Here is a 17,877-nt window from a genome sequence, read left to right as displayed (position 1 = left end):
AAGCCTCACCAATAGGATGAATGAAATGGAAAACAGAATATCAAGACTGGAAGATAAAGTGGACGAATTAGAACACTCAAGCAAAGATTATGAAAAATTTAAAAAAACACAGGAAGGGAATAGGCGAGAATTGTGTGACACCATAAAAAAACCAAACTTAAGAATCATAGGCATATAGGAAGAAGAATCTCAAGATAATGGTATGGAATAGATCTTCATCAGGACTGTAGAAGAAAATTTCTCAAAATTAAAAAAAAAGACATGCCCATACAAATACAAGAAGCATATAGAACACCAAATAGACAGGACCAGAAAAGAAACTCTACATGGCACATTGTATAATAACACCAAACATTCAGAACAAAGAGACAATACTGAAAGCTGCAAAAGAAAAACAAAAATCACATATAAAGGAAAATCCATCAGGATTACAGCTCACTTCTCAGTGCAAACTATGAAAGCCAGAAGAGCCTGGACAAAGTATTCCCAGCTCTAAATGATCACAGATGCCAACCCAGATTACTTTACCCAGCCAAAATGTCTATCATAGTTAGAGGGGAAAGAAAAATCTTCCATTTCCATGACATATATATGCTGAAAGAATTCATGTCCACAAAATCAGCCTTTCAGGGAATTTTTGAAGCAATACAAAGAGCTGAAGAAAGGAATGACTATACTCAAGGGGTTATGGAAAGAAATTCAATGAAGATATAACTGTGGAAATGCACAGCTATATAAAAAATATGAATAAAAATAAAAATGACAGGATTTAATATACATCTTTCATTAATAACTTTAAATATCAATGGACTGAATTCTCCAGTCAAAAGACACAGACTGGTTGAACGGATTAAGAAACAAAACCCATCTTTTTGTTGTCTACAAGAAACTCATCTCACTTTCAAGGACAGGCACTACATTAAGGTGAAAAGATGGAAAAAAATATACTAAGCAAATGGTACTAAGAAAAAAGCAGGCATTGCAATTCTAATATCTGATAAAATGCACTTTAAACTAAAACTAATCAGAAAAGACATTTTAGGCCATTTCATTTTGATCAAAGGAACAATGAATCAAGAAGATATTACAATCATGAACATATATTCACCAAACCCTGGTGCACCCAACTTCATAAAAAAAAATACTACAGGACTTCAAGACTCAAATTAACACCAACTCATTAATAGTAGGGGACTTCAATCATTAAGTACGTCAATAGGGCACAGAGTTAACAGAGAGACATCTGAATTAAACAATACCATATATCAAATGGACTTAACAGACATCTACCAAGTATTCCACCCAAGCACCAAAGGACATACTTTCTACTCAGCACCCCATTGAACCTTCTCCAAAATTGACCATATGCTGGGGCACAAAACAAACCTCAACAAATGCAAAAAGAATGAAATAATTCCATGCATTCTATAAGAACACAATGCAATAAAGCTTACAATCAACACCAGAAGAAGCCCTAATCACCACATGAACACATGGAGATTAAACAACACACTCCTGAATGATGAATGAGTCAAAAGAGAAATTAAGAAAGAAAGAAAAGTATTCCTGGAACTAAACGAAAAGGACAATACAACACAACAAAACCTCTGGGACACACTGTAAGCAGTCTTTAGAGGGAAGTTTATAGCTCTAAACATCAGAAAGATCACAAATAAATGACTTAACATTGCAACTCAAGACACTTGAAAAGCAACAGCACATGAAATCCAAACCCAGCAGACAAGAAGAAATTTCAAAAATCAGAATGAAAATTAAAGATAGAAACAAAGAAAACAATACAAAGAATCAATGAATCCAAGAGATGGTTCTTTGAGAAGATAAACAAGATTGATAGACTGCTATCCCAGTCAGCTAAAAGAAAGAAAGAACACCTCCAAATCAACAAAATCAGAGATGAAAGGGGAAACATCACAACAGACACCAGAAAGATACAGAACATTATAAAGGAATACTTAAAAAACCTATATGTTACTAAATTTGAAAACCTAAAAGAAATGGATGGGTGCCTAAAAGCATGGGAACCAACAAAGCTAAGACAAGAAGAGATTAACAGCTTAAACAGACCCATAACACATAAGGAAATTGAAACAGTAACACAAAACCTCCCAACTAAAAAAAAGCCCAGGACGAGATGGATTTACAGCAGAATTCTACCAGACATTTAAAGAGGATCTATATCCAATACTACTTAAGTTATTGAAAAAGATAGAAATGGAGGGAGAACTTCCAAATTCCTTCTAGGAAGCCACCATCACTCTAATACCAAAGCCAGGTAAAGATACAACCAAAAAAGAAAACTATAGACCCATATCTTTAATGAACATAGATGCAGAAATTCTCAACAAAATACTTGCAAACCACATACAGACAGACATCAAAAAGATCATCCACCATGATCAACTTGGTTTTATTCCAGAGATGCAGGGATGGTTCAATACATGTAAGTCAATAAATGTCATAAATCAGATAAAGGGTCTCAAATGCAAGAACCACATGGTCATCTCAGTAGATGCAGAGAAGGCCTTTGACAAAATTCTTTGTGTTCAAAGCCCTAGAGGGAATTGGATTGGAGCAAACATATCTCACCATAATTAAAGCCATATATAACAAACTCAAAGCCAACATCATTCTAAATGGAGAAAAACTAGAAGCATTCCCATTGAATTCACGAAACAGACAAGACTGTCCCCTATCTCTACTCCTCCTTAACTCTTGAAAACTCTTGCAAGAGCAATAAGACAAGAGAAAGAAATTAAAGGAGTAATAATTGGAAAAGAAGAGATCAAATTATCCCTTTTTGCAGATGATATGATATATCCAAGAGACACCAAAAATTCCACTAGAAAACTCCTAGAAATTATTAACATGTTCATTATAGTGGCAGGTTACAAAATTAATCTACAAAAGTCATAGCCTTTCTATATACCAATATCAAGCAATCAGAGAAAGTGTACATGGAAATACTCCCCTTCACAATAGCTGCAAAAAATATCTTGGAATAACCCTGACCCATTAAAGATCTCTGCAATGAAAATTTTTAATCTTTAAATAAAGAGATTGAGGAAGACATCAGAAGATGGAAGGACCTCCCAGGCTCATGGATTGGAAGAATTAATATTGTGAAAATGCCCATCCTACCAAAAGCCATTTATAGATTCAATGCAATGCCAATCAAAATCCCCATGATATTTTCACATAATTGGAAAACACCATCCTAAGATTCATATGGAAGCACAAAAGATCTCGGATAGCCAAAGCAACCCTGAGCACTAAGAGCAATGCTGGAGGGATTACTATATCAGATATTAAAGTGTATTAGAGAGCTATAGTCATAAAACAACATGGTAATGGCACAAAAAGTATCCCCATAGATCTATGGAACAAATTGAAGACCCAAATATGAGTACATTCAATTTCAGCCACCTAATATTTGATAAAGGAGCCAAGAACATCCACTGGAGGAAAGGCAGCATGATCAGCAAATAGTGCTGGCAAAACTGGATCTCCACCTGTAGAAGAATGAAACTAAACCCCTATCTTTCACCTTGCACAAAAGTCAACTCCAAATGGATCAAAGACCCCAATGTAAAGCCTGAAACTCTAAAACTTTTATAAAAAACGTTGGCAATAACCTACAAGATATAGGTGTAGGAAAGGATTTTCTAACCTGGACATCAACTGCCCAGGAAACAAAGTCAAGAATCAACAATGGGACCTAATTAAACTAAAAAGCTTCTGTACATCAAAAGAAGCAACCAAGGAAATGAAGAGAAAACGCACAAATGGGAGAAAATCTTCACCAGTCACACATCCTACAGAGGTTTAACATCCAGAATACATAACAAACTCAAAAAACAAAGTATCAAGAAAGGAAGTAACCCATTTAAAATAAGGAGCTGAACAGAACGTTTTCAAAAGAAGAAGTAAAGATGGCTATGAAACATCTTAAAAGATGTTCAACATCATTAATAATCAGGGAAATGCAAATTAAAACCACTTTAAGATTTCACCTTACCCCAGTCAGACTGGCCAAGATCAAGAGAACAAAGGATACCAAATGTTGGAGAGAATGTGGGGAAAGGGGAACAGTTATCCACTGCTGGTGGGACTGCAAGCTTGTTCAACCCCTATGGAAAGAAGTGTGGAGAACTCTTAAAAAAACTACAAATGAACCTATCATTTGACCCAGTTATACCACTCCTTGGCATATACCAAAAGAACTCATCCTATTGCAGAGACACTTGTACATCCATGTTTGTTGCTGCTCTTTTCAGAATAGCTAAGAGATGGAAGCAACCTAAGTGTCCCTCAATTGATGAGTGGATAATGAAAATGTGGTTCATTCACACGATGGAGTTTTACTCAGCAGTAAAGAAAGATGAAATCATGAAATTTGCAGGTAAATGGATAGAACTAGAAACTGTTATACTAAGTGAAGTAACACAGACTCCAAAAAAAAGTGGCATATATTCTTCCTCATATGTGGATCCTAGCACCAAATCCTTATAAGTGATTATGTATCCAGACATAACTACAGGAACCAGGATAATGAAGAGGAACCAGGGAAGTAAAGGAAAAGAAAGAATCTGAAAGAGAGGAACAGTAGAAAACACGTGTTAACAAGGGAGATATGGATAATAATGAGGTTGTTTTAAGGGGAGGGGGGAGGGAAGATTATGTAAGGAACCTAGGGGATAAAGGGAAAGAAGGGGCTCAAGAGAGGTGGGACCATAGGAGAAGGGTATTAGTAAGGGAGAAATGGAAAAAACAGGGGCACCTTAAATGGGGAAACCATGTTGGAAGGGTTAGACAATGTGAGAGATAAACAATGCCTAGCTAGTTTTAGAAAACCAGAGGGAACCGTATTAGACCAGCAACCTACTGACAAATTATACATACAACCAGATCAAAGAATGTAATATGTGCCTACGCAAGTTTTATCTGAGAGCGTTTCGTCTTTGCCCAAGCTCTATCTACATGGCATATGGTAATTAAAAGTTCCAGACTGGTGGAATTAACCGTCTTAGATGTTTAAGAGCCATACTTTGAGGCCTATACTAATTTGGTCAGGGGGACATAAAGGGCAGTTTTTGCTCCTTGCCCTTCTAGGTCGACTAAGTTCCAGGGGAGTATGAGCATCTCTCAAAATGTCCTGTAACTGTGGTGAGTCACCTGTCCTCTTGAGCAAGGAGGCCATGAAGGCCCCACCAGATGGACCTGAACCAGTGTCCAATCTACAAAGAGGAGGGTCAACACAGAGGAATCATTTCCTCCATGCTTCCAAGTGAAGCCAGCCATGGTCGAGCAGGACCTTTGACTTATGTTCACATAGATGGAACTGGTAAAAGAAAGGAGCCTGGGGCTCCTTCCAAGCCCATGTGACCCCTGAGGAATAGATCCTCAAATAGCCTTAAGAGTAAAAAGAAATTGTTTTATCTGGGCCAACTGTAGGGTCTTAAACATCCAAAAGGATAGTATAACCAAAGATTTATGGGGTCAATATAATTTTTAAGAGTCCATATGTATATTTGAATGTACATAACAGGAAATGATGCCAGACAGGAGACACTTTCCTTTGAATTATTGGCCAAGGTGGTGCAAGAGACTCCCAGACAGTAACCCAGCATAGAACTGGGAAAATGAACAGCAGACCCCAATCTTATCTAAAGGAATATAGACAACTGATTGCTGCTAGATGAGGAACAGCTAATCTTCCTAAAACAAGGATCTCTAGATAGGCTAACTAGATTCAGCAGATGGACAAGTACTGGGAAATGGCTAGGGGGTTCTGACAACACAGTGGACAGTAACAGAGATGACAGAGTATATGGGCTCCAGCGTGTGGGAAGGGGGCTATGGAAGGGTGCCCTTTGGGAAGTGGGTATATAGATGAATGAGATTGTGTGGGCTGTTCTGTATGATATACACATAGAAAAATCAACAAATTTAAAAAAAGACATATTTGAGGAAGAAGCATAAAAATTTACTTCATGTTAAATAGTAGAGGTGATAAACATTACCAGTGAAATCTACCTGATGACTTTATATCCATACTCAGGTGCTAAGGATCTGAGTGTAACTGACTGTGACTAGTAATCATCAGATACATAGAGATTAAAGACATGTGTGCAAACATCTAAGCGTTAGTAGCATTAAAAATGTAGGAGATATTAAAAACGTAGGAAACATATCACCAGGCTCGGTGGCACACGCCTTTAATCCCAGCACTCGAGAGGCAGAAGCAGGCAAATCTCTGTGAGTTCAAGGCCAGCCTAGACTACATAGTGAGTTCCAGGCCAGCTGGGGCTACTGGGAGACCCTGTCTCAAAAAAGACCAAAAAAAAAGTAGGAAACAGCATATTTTAAAATGAAATGAAGATCTTCTTTAAAGGGTAAAAACTCATTTAATTTTATATCTTACTGGGTTTATACTTATTTCAGTATTGTATTAATTCAACTGTGAGCCTAAACATTTATAGCCACTTTTGAAAGAGATGTATCCTAGCTCTGGAGTGTGTTACTGAATATGTTAAAGCTGTAATGAAATACTTCTTCTAATCATGTGGTTATTAAATTAAAAAAAAAATAATAAAAACCATCCCAGGCATGCTCATAGGCCAGCCTGATCTAGGCAACCCCTCATTGAAAGTCTCTTCCCAGACGATTCTAGGTTGTGTCAAGTTAATAATTAAAACTAACCATCACAGACCCTATCGTTAAAAAAAATCAACTGTGCAAGTGACCTTAAGTAAATGAGATGCTTTAATTTAGTATTTTTAGTCTATAACATTCAAATGTTTAGTACTCACTTTTAGCCTTTAGGGATCCCATATAAAATAATATTGAGGAAAAAGTAGCACAATTATTTTAGCCATCCTTTTGAGCCTATATAGGTCTGTTGCTTCATGCCTCATGTTTCAGAGTTTTTGTTTAAAATGGCATGTTCATATCTAGCATCTGATATGAAACAACTAGGTCCTAGTATCTGAAAACCAGTCCCAAGATACCATGAGACTGAAGACTAGGCAGACAGATCCAAATACCAGTCTCTATGACTATTTAGCAAGCACTCTTTATCACTGAGCCATCTCCTCAGCGTCCCTGTCTCCCTCTTAAGGGAAAATGTCAGGTGGCCTCCCTGCTAGTCCCTAGCTGCCTCTTGAAGCTTATAAGACCCTCCTCCCCCAGTTTGGGCCTGTGTAGCACAGAAGGGCATATTTTGGAAATGTGATCATGTCATTTTGGGTAAGTGTCCCATTTGAATGCTGGACAATATGCTGCCTTGAGCCTTGTGGTACTTTTGAACTACTAGTATGAGTGACCCATTTCCTCAAGTCTGTGTCCCTGAAATGCTTTGAGACAGTTTGCAATTTTCTTTTTTAAAAGTTTTAAATAGAATTAACTCCCTCTGTTCAGGAAACTCTGTGGGTGAAAAAAAAGCCTTCTGAATTAAACATGGAAACCCATAAATCTATGACCATTTTTCTTAAACAAAATTTTTTGGAACATTATGGGTGCCAACTATTCTTTTAGATGTTTGCATATGTCTTATTGCATGTCAAAGTCATTGACTTAGTAGGTGATTACTGCTTCAAGGAATAGCTTTATTTTTCTTCAACTAAATATTCAGTGACTGGTAAAAGCACAGTGAGGAACTCTGAGAAAGTGAAAAGACAAAACAAAACAAAACACAACAACAGGAAAAAAATGTACTGTTTTTCATCCTCCGCAGGCGACCTGGCCCTTTTCCTAGGGTGAACACAGACTCCCATTTTCCAGGAAAATGAATGAGAACAGCCATAGCTTTTATTTTTTCCACTGTTTTCCTACACTGCAGTCCAAGTTAATGTGTGTCAATGTCCACGACACTGATGACAACCTTGGTTATGCTGCAAATTATGCAGATATTTTGCTCTTTATGGTGGCAACAATTTATTTGTACTTAAATATTATACGCTGTTAGTATTCAATTTTGGCAAAAGGGGCTTAGTAAAATATTTAGCAGGATATGACCTGATTGTTGGAAAAACAGAAGTGACACTATAGCTAGTTTAGTAAGAATCATTCCTCAGTTTTCTTTAAAAGATAAAATTATGTCTAATGATATGAAACTTTTTCATGACAGCATGATGTTCCTGGTCCAACAGTTCCTATGTTTTGCCTTTATTTTCCGGTAGTAGGAGTGGAGTCAGAACGATCTTTTAAATCTTTTATTGGCGGGACCCTTGGTGACTCATGCAAGATTTGGTCAGATGACCCCTTGAGATTAGCCTCAAAAGCAGTCTCAGAGCCCAGAGTGCTGGGTGTGATCGTAAACGGCCATGCACTAATTACATGGGAAGAAGTTACTCCCTCTAAGACTAATCATTCTTCTAGCTGGATGCATAGTCACAGAGTTCAAGCCATGAATATTTACTGTGCACCTACTTTGCATATCCTGCTATGTTCTGGGGACCCAAAGGGGAGTGGGACAGTGGGACAGGTACCCATGCTTTGGAGACTGGTCACATTTGGGGTGGTACGGCTATAGATGCTCCATTTTGCTTGAGATTACATTTTGCATCAAAGAGAATCACAAAATGAAAACTTATGCAAATAATCCATTCCATCTGTAGTCAACACAAATATGTGTTAGGATGCAATACATGTGTATATAACTTAATTATAGTTTACTAAGCCATTGTGTGATGCAGCGTGGTCTTGAGTGAAGGAAGGGGTGATGAGAATTAGTTAAGATCTTCCCAAGGGAGCCCCCATTGGGGAGCATTATTCAGAACACTGTGCCTAAGTTCTGTTACCATGATGACACTGTTGTTTCTAAAAGTTACTTTCAGTAACGGGGATAGGGCATAAAAATAAACACTCATCAGAACGTTATTCAACAAGGCCTGGGTATGTAGCTCAGTTGCTAGAGTGTTTATCTGACATGTACAAAGCACTGGGTTTGATTCCCAGCACCAGACATGGAAGCAAAATGATCAGGAGTTGAAGGCCAACCTTGTCTACACAGTGAGTCTGAGGCTAGCTTGGGACACATGAGACTCTGTTTCAAGAGAAAAATAAAAGTCCAAAAGTTGAAAATGTGGATATCAGGAGGTCCTCAGGCAAGGGTTCTTAAAGTTTTTCCCCTGTTACCAATTTCATCATCCTAGAAAAATTTATGGCACAGTTGAGGGAATAAAAATAAATGTAGCAAGAGAAATTCACTTCTGGAAATCTTCAGAAAAAAAGCCCTCTCTGTGACAATTTCTGATTGTTTCATCCCTTTCTCATCACTCTAAGGCCACTGAACATTTTCCCACAAGGAGGCCTTCCATATCTCTGATTTGTAGTTTATGAGGATCTTAGGATGAAAAACTTTTCATGTTGCCTGGGACATGTGTTCAATTCATTCCATCATAATCCTATTAATGCACATAATACATCATACTCTGGTATGAGCACTGGGAATATTGCATGCACAGTCTATATAGAATATATAAATCTCTTCTGTTAACTAATACTATTGCTATAAAGGAAACTGAGGCAGGGTACAATGACAGAGTATAACAATTACTGATGGGGAGGCATCCTGTTAAGGTGATATTTTAACAGAGCCTTGGCTGATGTTTTGATTTGATGATAGCATGTACTCATCTCAAGCTGGTGTCTTTGTGTCTTTGTCTTTCTTATATTGCCTTTCTGAGTTGGTAGAAGAGGTACTTTCATAGCCTAGAGGGAGCTTAAAAAGAAAGCAATAGAGAAAGAAAAGAAAAACAAAGAGTAATATTTCTTATATCAGATTGCCCTTCTTTTTAACTCTACACCTATGTTTTGGAGGAATAGAATAATTCTAAGTTTTGTGTTCAGATAACAAATAGTCCATGTCTATGAACTATAGTGCTATTTTTCTTCATGGAATACTCACATGTATCACATAGGTTTTTAACTTATGAATTTAGTGTGCAAAAGGACTCTGATAAATAAAAACTAATGTAACTTTTATTCTAATTGAAAGACCACTTTAAAATTATACATGGATCACTAGCATAGGCAATAACTGAATTTAACATTTGTGAGTTTTGAAGGTGGGTTGTCATGAAAATGTTTTTCATTGTTTCTTAGGTACTGCTCTTAATTGACATTCAAGTCTCTTACATCAACACCAACCATGAAGACTTTATCGGCTTTGCAAAGTACGTGAGATAACTGATTGTTGCATGTATTCCTCCTGCTGTTTAAATGTTAGAACATACTTCATGAATTTAGAGTACAACTCTGCTACAGTCTGTGTCTGACTAATTCTGAGTCTTCCTGCTTGGGAAGTCTGAGCTCCAAGGTTATGGAGCAGGGAAATTTACTATTCTCTTGATAAAGGAAGATGCTGGCTTTATTGTGCAGCATATAAAGTCATACATGTTTTAGAAACTCATTAATTTTGGAAGATGATCTGAAATTTGTACTTGAACTCCTATAGATAAGCAGCAATAAATTAACATTAAAAATTTCTCACATTAATTTGATGTATCAAATATAATTCAGGTGGGTATGGTGGTTTGTGCTGGTAATACTAGCACTTGGGAGGCTAAGGCAGGAGGATTGTTGTGAATTGCATTTCAGGCCAGCTGGAGCCACAGAGTAAGACCCTGTCTCAAAAACCAGTAAGTAAGTAAGTAAGTAAGTAAATAAGTAAGTAAGTAAGTAAATAAGTAAGTAAATTAAAGAAATAAAATAAATAATAAGATCCAAAGTATTAAACTCTTTGAACTTCCCTATACCAGAATGTGGAGGCCTTTGAAAAATGCTTTGCATTTTTAAACTTAGATGCAATCTATTGGGATAAATACTCTCTTTTTAATGAAATATATATGATTCACATATGTTTGTCTCTATATTGCTGTTCTTCATAGATCATGTATGTAAATGGTTTGTTATTCAATGTTGATTATTTATCATGTTATATTTTAAGAGCCTACCTAAATTAATTATTTTTTTCTTGCTTAATTACTTATATTAATTACAAAGAATCTTGATTCTAAGTCCAACATACAAATATACAAAATATTGCCTACTTTTTATTAAACATAAAACAAAACAGCTTATGATAACTTTTAATTGAACTGCATGTTCAAGAAAGGGACAAATAAAAATAAGATGCAACAAAATGTCAAGCTAATCTATTTTATTACACTCTAACTTAGAAGAAACAGATAGACCCTGTGATCTAAACTGAACAGTGGCCTGAGAGATTTATAGGCATATTTAGGTAGAAAGTTCTCAGTTGCCCAACAAAAAATGTCTAATTCTGATCTAGGTTATAGTTGTCATTGGCTGAACTAATGGTTCATATATTTTTCATCTGGTGGCTGTTACTGTTGAGAGATAGATTAGTGTTTGTTGACCATTTCCCTCTGTGTACTATGGGCACATGTCTCAGAATACAGTGATAAATATGTTTCCTTTACTAGCTGTCCATCAGCTGCACTGGCCACTTCTGCCTCTAGGTAGGCATCTGCCAGGTGGGCCTTTCATATAGACCTTCTCCCTCCCTCTCGGTTCTATGACTCCCACCTTATTTCCTTCTGCAAAATCACCCAGATTCTAACATGCATCCCTCTGCTAGGTCTAGAAGGATCTAGAAAGGGGAATATGAGAATTTTTTATAGGTCTCTCTATAGTTAGTGAACCCCAGGTAACTCTCTACTCCCATTTCTATGGGAGAGAAATAAAGACAAAGAAATAATATTTTTGCCTTATAGAAGGCTGTGTCATAACTGACATGTATAAATAAGGTCATGGAAACATTAAAGTTCCATGTTTTTCATTTGTCTTTGAGGAGTTTCAATGATGAACATATCCTTAAGTCATTTGAAATAATGGGGATGCTGCCTGTAATTCTGACTTTTGTGGTTTGTGATGCCACTTGGGTTCATATAAAAATGCAGCTGCTCTGCATGTAAGCTAGATGCAGTGGAAAGGAGGCTTGCAATGCTGCCCCAAGTCAAGGAGAAAGATGGAGCACAAGCCTAATCCCTTTAGAAAGGTTCAAGATCTGAGCATATCATGAAACCACTGTTATAATTTAGATATTACTCCACAGTTTTTTATTTTTCTTTCTGAGACAGGGTCTCATGTAGCTAAGGCTGGCCTCAAACTTCCTATGCAGTCAAAGATGGCCTTTAACTCCTCATCCATCTGCCTCTGCCTTCCCAGTGCTGAGTGTGCAGATGTATGCCACCATGCCCAGCCTTATGCCCACATTCTTGAAACATTCCCTTTATTGAATCTCTCTCACCCTCTCTCTCTTTCTTCCTCCCCCTTCCTTCCTCTCTCCTCCCCTCCCTTTCCCTCCCCTCCTCTCCTCTCCTCTCTCCTTCTTTCCTCCTTCCCCATACATATACACAAATAATAGAATTTGATTTGAATACTAGCTGCAGCACCATTATACATTTTCTGGTGTATGTGGTGTGTGTGTGTGTGTGTGTGTGTGTGTGTGTTAGGGCATATGTGTATATGTGGCAGGCATGTGACTTCATGTGCCCATTCACACACATGGGAAGACCAGAGAAGGATGTTGGTTGTCTTCCTCTGTCATTTTCAACTTTATTCCCTGTAAGTCAGGACCTCTGAACTAGAAGTTCACCACTTCTGCTAGACCGAGTGCAAAAGAGTTCAGAGATCCTCTGCCATCAGCCCCCATCCCCCAAGGCTAAGGTTACAGACACCCTCAGCCATGACTAACTTTTAAAGTGAGTGCTGAGAATTTTCAACTGAAGTCCTCATGTTTTCACAGCAAGCTCTCTTGCCCACTGAACCATCTCCCCAACTCCATCATTCTACTTTTGTGTTAAGATTTATGACTTAAGTATGGTTGCCACTTTAACAAATTTTGGCTGCTAATAGCAGAATTTCCAAAGACAGTTAATTTTTCATTAACATATATCAATTATACATACTAAATGCATTCAGTGTGATATTTCAGTGTATGATAATAGTATGTACTATTCAAATTTAGCCTCCATTTATTCCCTCCCTCATCTTCTAGTAATCCCATCAAAAATAATGTTTTGTGCTGGGAATCAAAGGTAAATGTTCTTTCCATTGTATACTGAGTACATTTCAGTGTGGCATGGGGTAATTACAAAGATGAAGAAATATTCATTTCAAAATCACTTTGAGGGGTTGTGGTATTTTCTGTGCTTTTAAAAATTAAAAAAGTATGGTCGTAGCTATAAATTTAAAGTTGGCAGGAATGCTGTTTCCATCAAGAAAGAAAAGCTGTATTCGAAGACAATTAGGTAAGTATTTCTTAGTTCCAAAGACAGAGTCTAGAATGGAAGAAAATAGGCATTTGCTTTCATGAGAGCTTTAGAGAATTGTGCCAAGAGAATGTACCATCTCCCAGCTCTGTAGGACAGTGAGGTACCTGGTATTTACATGTGGAGTGTTTATAAGAGTGGACTTGGACTTTTTGTCCTAAAATTTTCAAAGAGGAAAACATATGGTAAAATTAGATTAATAGACTACTTAAAGACTCTTTCTATGATAGAATTTATTCTCCATGTTGAATCTGCCTACCTTCCTTTTCCATCTCCCAGTTGTTTACTAAACATGGACCGTAAAATATGTGCCATACGTAACATGCCTATGTTAACTCTGCTGTAGCCTGGTTTTGGAATTCCCTGACTTCTAAAAGCTTGGTATTTCAACTATAATATAGTTTATGAACTAAAAATTCAATATTTCACATGAAAACATCAATTTTCCTCATGACCTAAGGGATATAATTTGTCCTTCTTTCTTGTTGAAAAACACTGACTTATATTTTCTTCCATTGCACACCTAGCTTTTGCTGTTTAAGAAAATAAGAACTGGTCCAGTTGTTCTTTATTCACTTCTCTCCATTCGCAATAATCTTGCTGTTTGTGCAGAAGGACAAACTCCTTAGCTGAAGGTCTTGGGAAGTGAAATTTCAAATTATCATGCCCTTCTGCATTTGTTCTTGAACACAAATTACCTTCTGGGTTACTGAGATTAATGCAGTCTAGTGGTTTAGGAAAAAGAAGGCTGCAGACATGGGCTGTTAAAGACTTATCTCTACTCTTAAAGCTGCAGACCAAGGTCAGCTGATTTTTCAGTCTGCTGAGTGGGTCTCAACACCTGTTTTCTCACAGTTGAAATGATACCATGAGCATATTTCAGTTCTTGTTATGTGAGCACCATGAAATGCTGGGACTTTCATTGTATCTCCTGCCTGATCCCATGGAATGCCTCTGTTGCCCTTTTGAAAGGCAGTGCGTTCTAACCTTGCCACCAAATGCCAAAGCCAGCAGGGCCTCTCCTTTTACATTCTTCTTTCATGTGTCCCTAATACAAAATTAAATTCTATAGCTATGGTGTCCTAGTTCCTAGTCTTTAAACAAGAGTGTCCCCTCTCTTATGAGTATCAGAGAATAACAAACCCTCCTTTTGACTCATATGCAAGTTTAGGAATTAAATGTTCCATCACTGACTGAAATAGTTATCAGGTAGAACTCTGAGTTCGAACAATTTGGAGAGACATCAAGAGAATCATCCATTCAAATGAATTATGCAGTTCAATGTTCCAAGAATAATTTTAAAGAGAAGTAGATTTTCATCCACGAATCTTCTATTTCTAACTTCATCTTCATCCTTAAAATGAATCTTAGTGGATAAACAGTCCTTCTAAGAAGCTTAGGGTAGAGCTAGAGGCATACCATGACTTTGCTACACAGCCTGTATGTCTGAAGAGTTCTCCACTTGTCCTTGGCCTATCTAAGCCCCTTTGATTGATTTAGAGTCTATACACTTTCTTTTCTTCCCATCTTTCTTTTACTTTTCAACATATTAAAGTCTGTTTTTGTTCAGGACAAAATAGTTTGAGAACGAACAGTCCTGAGTCTGTCATTTGACACTACTGTCCACTCATTAAAGAGATTTGGTCCTTTGCTTCAGTGCCTCAGCCCCGGCTTCCTTCCTCTGATTCTTCAGTTACCAACTTTGCCCGAAGGCTCTGAATCTGGACTTCCATTCTGAGATCCTCTTCTTGAACAGCACACTGTGTTCAGCTGCCTCCTGGACATTGTCTTTGTGCATCATAGAGAAGCTTCAATCCCAGCATGTGTAATTCCCACTTCTTCCTGTTCCCACTCTCTGTGGATGGCAACTCCTAGTTGCTTGCCTGAAATCTGACATCATTCTGTACTCCCTCTTCCCTCTATCTACCTCTGCCTCCATCCTTATCAAATCCATTTGATTAAAAAAATTTATTATTTTTATTTCATGTGTATGTGTGTATGTGCACCCATGTTGTGCAATGTCCATGGAGGACAGAAGGGGCCATTGGATCCTCTGGAAGTGGAGTTTTGGTCAGTCATTAGCTGCCATGTGGGTGCTGGGATTTGAACCCAGGCCTTTTCCAAGAACAGTCAGTGTTCTTAACCACTTAGCCATCTCTCCAGTCCCTAACTATCTCTCTAGCCCCTCATTTGATTTTTATCTCCATATTTTTTTTTGAGTTTGTCTGCTTCTTTCTACCATTGCTACCACACTAATGTTAGTCCTCTCTTAACTGAGTTGCTGCAACAGTCTTCCTGCCTCCTGTCTTTCTCATTCTTTTGGGATTCTCCATTACTTTTAGAATAGAATCTAAACTCATTAGCATCATTTCCAAGGCCCTCTATTGTTTATCATACGCTTGTGTTTTCAGTCTAGTATAATGTCACTAGTCTGTATACTCTACTTCCTAACTTTTATTTCCACAAGTTTGATCACTTTGTGGTCTCTAAAGTTACCTTATTATTGTTTTACTACATGCCTATATGATACATTTCTTCAAAGTATTTAAATTTTTTGTAGATAAACATTGATAGTTTGAATATATATATAACCATGGCATCAAAATAGAATTAAAAAAATATTTCTTGGCAAGTTGGCTCAGTGGGTAAAGGTACTTACTGCCAGGCCTGTGGATCTCAGTTTGATTCCCAGGACCATATGGTGGAAGGAGAGAACCAGAGAGAACTGACTCCTGCAAGTTGTTCTCTAATCTCTTTATGAACACAATGACATGAAAGTGCCCACACACATACACGTGCTAAATAAAAATCTTAATTAAGAATATATTTCTTAAGAAACTACCATAAACTTTGTGTTCAGTAAGGTTAGTGGTAAAAGTTGTAGAAATAGCTAGATGAACACAGTAATCACCCACTATTAAAGAGAAGAATTTGTTGGAGGGGAGAGAGAGACCTGCCTGTAACACCAGCCTGTTTATACAGTATGGACTGAAGGCTTTGGTAACCTGAGGCTTCTAAGAAGGCAAAATCCACTAGTGGCTCTTGATTCAACTTTGAAAGCTGTAGGGGGTTGATCTGGCCTGCCTGCTTCACCCCTTCCTGGCTGGAGAGTCAGTACTGCCCATTTTGGGGAAGTGATTTATACAAATAATTCTTTGATCATGTAATTTTCTGGCTTAGAACTATTAAACGCTATCTGCTGCAGTGTAATGGCCAAATTCTCCGTAATTGGCCCCAATATATAGCTACTAGGCTAGAAAGCTTTTAAGGCCATTTACAAACTGAGTCCATGATTACATAATTCTGCCATAAAAGTTTTGTTCTCAGCCTCCCTACACATGTGCCTCCTTTCCACATCCTGTTTTGCTAGTACTAGTCTGTGGTCTTGGAGAACAGTTGGTGGTCTTTTTGCATTAGAATTTATCTTTTAAGTTTTCTGTAAAAATTTCAGATCATGTCAGCTGAAATTGTACTCCTTATCTCTGAGCTTTCTAAGCAATTGCCATGCATAGGACTTGTTTGATAAAAGGTCACTTACCTCCTTGGCACGCTTCTCTGTTTTACTTGAATCTCTGTATGTACACACAGATAAGGACAGAAGGGAATGTGCAAAAGTAGTGTGGGGGAGAAGTGACATCATGGCTTCTTTTTGTTTGGATGTCTTTTAACGTATTCTTATTTTTTATAAAGTTTCAATTTTTGTTATTTTGATTTTAGTAAAGATTTTATTTTATTTTATGTGCACGAGTGTTTTGTCTGCATGTATGGAAGTACACCATGTGTGTGGAATGGCTGCAGAGGCCAGAAGATGGCATTTGCTCACCTGAAACTAGAACTGAGAATGGTTATTAGCTACCAGGTGGATGCTGAGAACTGAACCCAGGTCCTCTGAAAGAGCAGTAAGTGCTCTTAACCACTGAGCCATGTCTATAGCCCCTATTATTTACTTTTAGAATCATTGTCTATGGCATAAACCTAATTTCAGTTTGGTTTATGCTTTAGTGCTCTGGCATAGCCTTGTGCAACGACTTACTTGTATGTTATAGAAACAGAATCAACTGCAAACATGCACAAATACAGTAAGATATAGAGTAATTTTATTTTGGTCTATTTTAGACAGGGTCTCCTCATAGCCACACTGGTCTGGAACTCACAATAGAGACCAGGCTGGCCTTGATCTCAAGAGATCCACCTGTGCCTCCCAAGTGTGGGGATCAAAGACCTGAGCCACCATGCCCAGCAGTATGGGGTAGTTTTATCCCACATTTAAAACAGGACACTTATTTATCATTTCTAATATATCCTCTTGTTTATTTTAACAAAGATCCCATATTTGTTATTCGTGTTTCCCATATATATGTATATATGTATCTGAACTAGATATATTGCAGATATCTGTTAAAAGGAGAAAACCTTGTAAACCTTGTTCATGTTTATGTCCTCTTCCAGGTTGGTGCACTAACATTTTTGATTTATGTCAGATTAAAACACTGTGTATAGGCATTTCCATAGATACAGTTAAATATTCACATCTTAGAATCTATCCAAGGACTCAAAT

At 37.5% G+C, this 17,877-nt stretch overlaps 1 protein-coding gene across 10 annotated transcripts in view; it reads left to right on the top strand.

The window, feature by feature from the left end:
• The window catches only part of Dnm3 (dynamin 3), a 605,597-nt gene that overhangs the window by 252,751 nt on the left and 334,969 nt on the right, over positions 1 to 17,877 (top strand). For all 10 annotated transcript variants that reach the window (XM_029553749.1, XM_008848499.3, XM_008848501.2 and 7 more), the window contains exon 12: positions 10,126 to 10,196. In XM_029553749.1, coding sequence (XP_029409609.1) covers positions 10,126 to 10,196 — 71 coding nt within the window. The remainder of the gene's footprint in view (positions 1 to 10,125; positions 10,197 to 17,877) is intronic.

The sequence above is a fragment of the Nannospalax galili genome, unplaced genomic scaffold (assembly GCF_000622305.1).
Source record: "Nannospalax galili isolate Female #2095 unplaced genomic scaffold, S.galili_v1.0 scaffold624, whole genome shotgun sequence".
Classification (NCBI taxonomy): Eukaryota; Metazoa; Chordata; class Mammalia; order Rodentia; family Spalacidae; genus Nannospalax; species Nannospalax galili.
This window is presented reverse-complemented; position numbering and strand designations above follow the sequence as displayed.